At 50.3% G+C, this 4,401-nt stretch overlaps 1 protein-coding gene across 1 annotated transcript; it reads right to left on the bottom strand.

Annotated features, from left to right (window-relative positions):
• Positions 1-1,978: 1,978 nt before the first annotated feature.
• Positions 1,979-4,146, bottom strand: Chst2 (carbohydrate sulfotransferase 2). Its single transcript, XM_003476760.5, has one exon. It carries the CDS (start codon positions 4,144-4,146, stop codon positions 2,551-2,553), a length of 1,596 nt encoding a protein of 531 aa, XP_003476808.1. The 3' UTR covers positions 1,979-2,550.
• Positions 4,147-4,401: the final 255 nt, after the last annotated feature.

Raw genomic sequence — 4,401 nt, 5'->3', positions numbered from 1 at the left:
ACTATCTCAGCCCTCAGTGGGTACAACACCCGTCTCGCTTTCCTGGAATGCAGCTAGGTACAGATTTCCAGGAGCAGCAATTCACCTTTCAAATTACAGAGCCTAGGAGTGGCAGAGTGGAGAGAAAGCAGCTGCTACAAAACAAGGGAATTATAGACAGAAACTCTGTGCAAACAGAGCAGGGGGAGCGTCATTGGTGTTAGCTTAAAATTTCAGTGGAGTAGAGGCTGTGAATGCTCTGTAGGCAGCTAAGGCTCTGTATAACATCGAACTTTTTTAAATACAAAATCCAAAAAACATTGTAATTCTATTTTAACACAATCCAAGTCCTTGTATGTACTGGGAGAAAAACAAATTCAACTGCTTAAAAATCCCTCGCTCAAGAACTAGGCCATCTTACAGCAGTTGAGAAGAGCTCATTCTCATGCCACATGAAATCTGTTTTTAAGTGATTATTTTATTCAGAGTGGTTGCTCTTAATGATGCTATCTCAATTTCCTGCTAAACCTTTTTCATCTATATAGTCATCCAACATTAATATTTATTTCGTTCATTTCATTTTAAGTATTCTTAAATTAAAGCTCTTACAAATACTCTGTTCCTCAAGATAATTCAGAATAGATACTACTACCAAAATATCATGGAAAACATGATCAACTTGTTACAGCTGCAATCTAGCTTAATGCACACAATACCACAAACTATTTTAATAAATTAAGAAATATTCTAAGCATGTTACAAAATCTACAGCTATTAGCACACCTTTTTAAAGATCTATGTGCTCTTTCATCAACAAGTGTAGTTAGATTGTACATTGTAATGATAATTACACCTAAGAATCACCTCATGTTAAAATATTTCCCATGTACATGTTACTTTTCAACATTTTTTTCTAAATAAATCCCTCAGCATTTAATCCATAAATGCTGGGCTACACATGTTGGTTTGTGATATAAATGGTTTATTACTATAATTTATTTTAGAATAAATTATAGTAAAATAAAGCCATGATGATATCAAACTTATATCATATTTAATGTAATATACATACAACTATACTGTCTCTGACCCTATTTGGGCTTCAGAATTTATCACAGTAATGCATTCTGCTGAATGCTTCAATGCAAGGTGGGCAATAATATAACCACTGCAGGAAAATTCAATGGTTTTGGCCCTTAAAATACCAAATTTTAAATCCTACACAGTAATCCACTTTTACTTCCTCTTTCCCATAATCCATTTTCATATCTAAAAGAAGCTCTTGGCTTGAAGCCTTACACTGTCTGCATCATGTTATTTTCTTTGCAAGTTTGCTTTCAGGAAACATGATAAAGCAATATATCCCAAGGGCATCCCAAGTAAACCATTACAAATTCATATTCTTTTGCATTAATTTGAATAGATAGTGAAGAAGAGGAAGTCTGTTAAATGTTCCTGATTCTCAGATCAAATTCCCCTGCTTTCCCATCTCCCTACTGTGACACACAGAAAAACACTCCAGACACTTCTTTTTGCCAACCAAGAAGTTGCTACCATCACTAACAATATGTTCACACTGATTTTTGAAGCTTGTGTTCCAAGCATCAGAATTTTTTAAAAGTACATACTTTCTAAAAAACCTTTTCTTTGAACCAACCTCAGGACAAAAGCATTGGCCTCTGCTTCCAGGTCCCTGCATTAAGGAGACCCAGCAGCAATCAAAGCCCAATGCCTTCCTATCAAGGGCTGGCTTCTTCCTTTCAGGAACTCGGAGTTCAACAGGAGAGCAGGGTATGCCCTCCTGGGCTGTGTCTGTAGAACTTGAAGCTTCGTTCCATTCCTGGGCACCTGGCAGACTGTGATTCTCAGAAGAAAACAACTCCCAGGTTATCAAGGAGCCAGAAGCTTCTCCCAGTTCAGCTGTCCTTGAGGGGAGCATCAGATTCTAAGCTACCGAGGACAAATAACGCAAATAAATCCCCATTAATGGAGGCAAATATAAAAAAGAATATTATTTATTACCATCTTTATTAATACTCACAAGTAACCTTTGTTTTTAACACAAAGTCTACTTTAGAAGAACGCCTCCTTGGTTTATCATGCCCAGTAGGGCTTTATGTTCCTGGACCGTGTTCCCTTTCTCACCCCAACCCACCCCCAAATCCAAATTATTCTTACATGTTCACAAATACCACGAAAATTTTGTAAACAAGATTTAGGTTACTGGAACTTGATTTCATCAACATTCCACTTCAAAATGAAGACAGGTGAGGGAGAGGATAAGAAATGGGGAAACCAGGAAGGCAGAAGAGGCAGGGGCCAGGAGAGGGGGCAGCCAGTCAGAACTTTCAAAGTCTCGCCTTTTCTGAAGGGTGTGTGTGTGTGTGTGTGTGTGTGTGTGTGTGTGTGTTTTCCTTGAAATTCACTGAAGAGTGCCTGTGTGGTTATTTATATTATATATCTATCACAGAATATGTGGGTTTCTCAGTTTGGGTCTGTGTTTATTTAAACACACCACAATCCTCTTTGTAGACAGAATCCACAGGGTGCCAGAACCCTGGGGAACCCCTCTCAGAGCCGGGGCTTCCGAAGCAGGGTCTTGCTGAGATCTTTGACCTCCTCGGGACTGTTCACCCGCTCGTAGCCCAGCACGGCCATTGGCTGGTAGCAAAATTCCTCCACCTGTTTGATCTGCTGGAAGGTGAGCGCGGTCCGCCAGGCGTTGGCGGCCTGCGTGGCATTGCGTGCAGACACCACGAAAGGCTTGGAAGAGGAGCCGGAGCCACTAGTCATGTTCAGGGCAAACTGTTCCATTTCAGGACTCACCAGCAGCCCCACAAAGTCATACACCCTCCGCAGTGTCTTAACGGGATCTCCCACCAGGTCCTCGTACCGCACCACCAGGTAGTGGCCCTGTAGCCAGTCTGGAGGCTGCAGGGCTGTCTGCAGGGTCTTGGCCATGCTGTTGCATATGACCTCCATAGCGCCCAGGGCATGGTAGTCTGCTGGGCCGCCCATGCCCTCCTTCTTGGCACCCAGCTTGTGGCCAGCGGCTTCCAGGAAGGGCATTCGATGGGCTCGTGGGTCTCGGCTGCGTACCACCTGTAGGCTCTCTCGGATGAGGCCATGGCGCGAACGGATGCGCGAGCTGGCAACAGCACGGGGATCACGCACCAGGTGGATGACCTTCAGGTCCAGGGTCGGGTCTCGAAGCAGCGGGGCCAACACCGCCACGTCGAAGACTCGCACGCCCTTGATAACCAGAGTGCGGTACTTGCGACACTCCTCCTCGAAGCGTGCCAGGCGCTGAGGCGGGCACTTCTTGCACACCCGGTCGTCCACCAGCCCTACTATCTCCTTACGGTAGGCGGGGCAGAGCGGCGAGGAGCATACCACTTTGTTGGTGGCTGCACCGAAGATGCCCAGGGTGGTGAGGTTGCGCCCCCCGCTGCCGGCGGGGCTGTACAGCTGAAAAACCGAGAGATCGCAGCGGTATAGAGCGCTCAGCATGTCCCGCGCTGCCCCCTGCAGGGAGACAGCGTCCCCCGGGTACAGTTTTTGCCACACGTGCCACACTGGCTCGTAGAGAAAGAACACCTCCGGATTCTGGTTGAAGAGCTCGCCGAAGAAGGATGAGCCCGAGCGCCAAGTGGTGAACACATAGACCAGTTGCCGCTTGTCCCCGCCGCCCCGGGTGCCCCGGGTCCCGTTTCCCGGAGGGGCCGCAGCCCCCACCGCCCTGGCTGCGGCTGCAGGTGCCGGCCCGACGGCAGCGGCAGCTGGAGAGCGGTACTGGGTTCTGGAGTCCAAACGCGTATGAGCGCGCGGGGGCGCGGCAGGAGGCAGCCCCGGGCGCCCCCAGCCGCCTCCCGATGCCCCCGCTGCGGCACCCAGCTGCCCGTCGGGGTTGCACTGCTGCAGCGGCTCCTTGTGCCACTTGTAGTCCAGGAGGTTGAGCATGGTGAGCACCAGCAGCAGTGCATAGCCCGCGCACAATACTAGCGCCTTCCTACGGAACACCTTCATTCCGAGTGGGGACGCGGGCCAGCGGCGTCCCGGGCGCCGGGGCCACGGTGGGAGCAGGGCACGCGGCGCGGCGGCAGGCGCAGCCGGGAGCAGCCGGGGGAGCGCGCCCGGAGGCAGAGCTCGCGGCGGGCTGCGGCTCATCACAGGCAGTGCCGGGGTCGGCCACGCGGCGGAGGCGGTCCTGCAGCCCGGGAAGGAGACGCAGTGGGCCGGCTGCGGGAGCCGGCACTGGGGCCGCGGCTCCGAGGAGGGCGCGGCGGCAGGGGCGGCTGGTCTCCGGCGCCCAGGGCTGGCTCTCCCATGGCAGCGGCTCCGCGAGAGACCTGTGAGAGGAAGCGGAGTGAGTGGGTGCAGCCGGGTCGTCCTCCCGGATCCCGCTCCGCCTAAGTCACGCCC

Source organism: Cavia porcellus, unplaced genomic scaffold, assembly GCF_034190915.1.
Source record: "Cavia porcellus strain 051 isolate PalLab524CR breed Dunkin Hartley unplaced genomic scaffold, mCavPor4.1 scaffold_5, whole genome shotgun sequence".
Lineage (NCBI taxonomy): Eukaryota > Metazoa > Chordata > Mammalia > Rodentia > Caviidae > Cavia > Cavia porcellus.
Note: the sequence above shows the minus strand (reverse complement) of the source record. Positions and strands in the feature narration are given on the sequence as shown.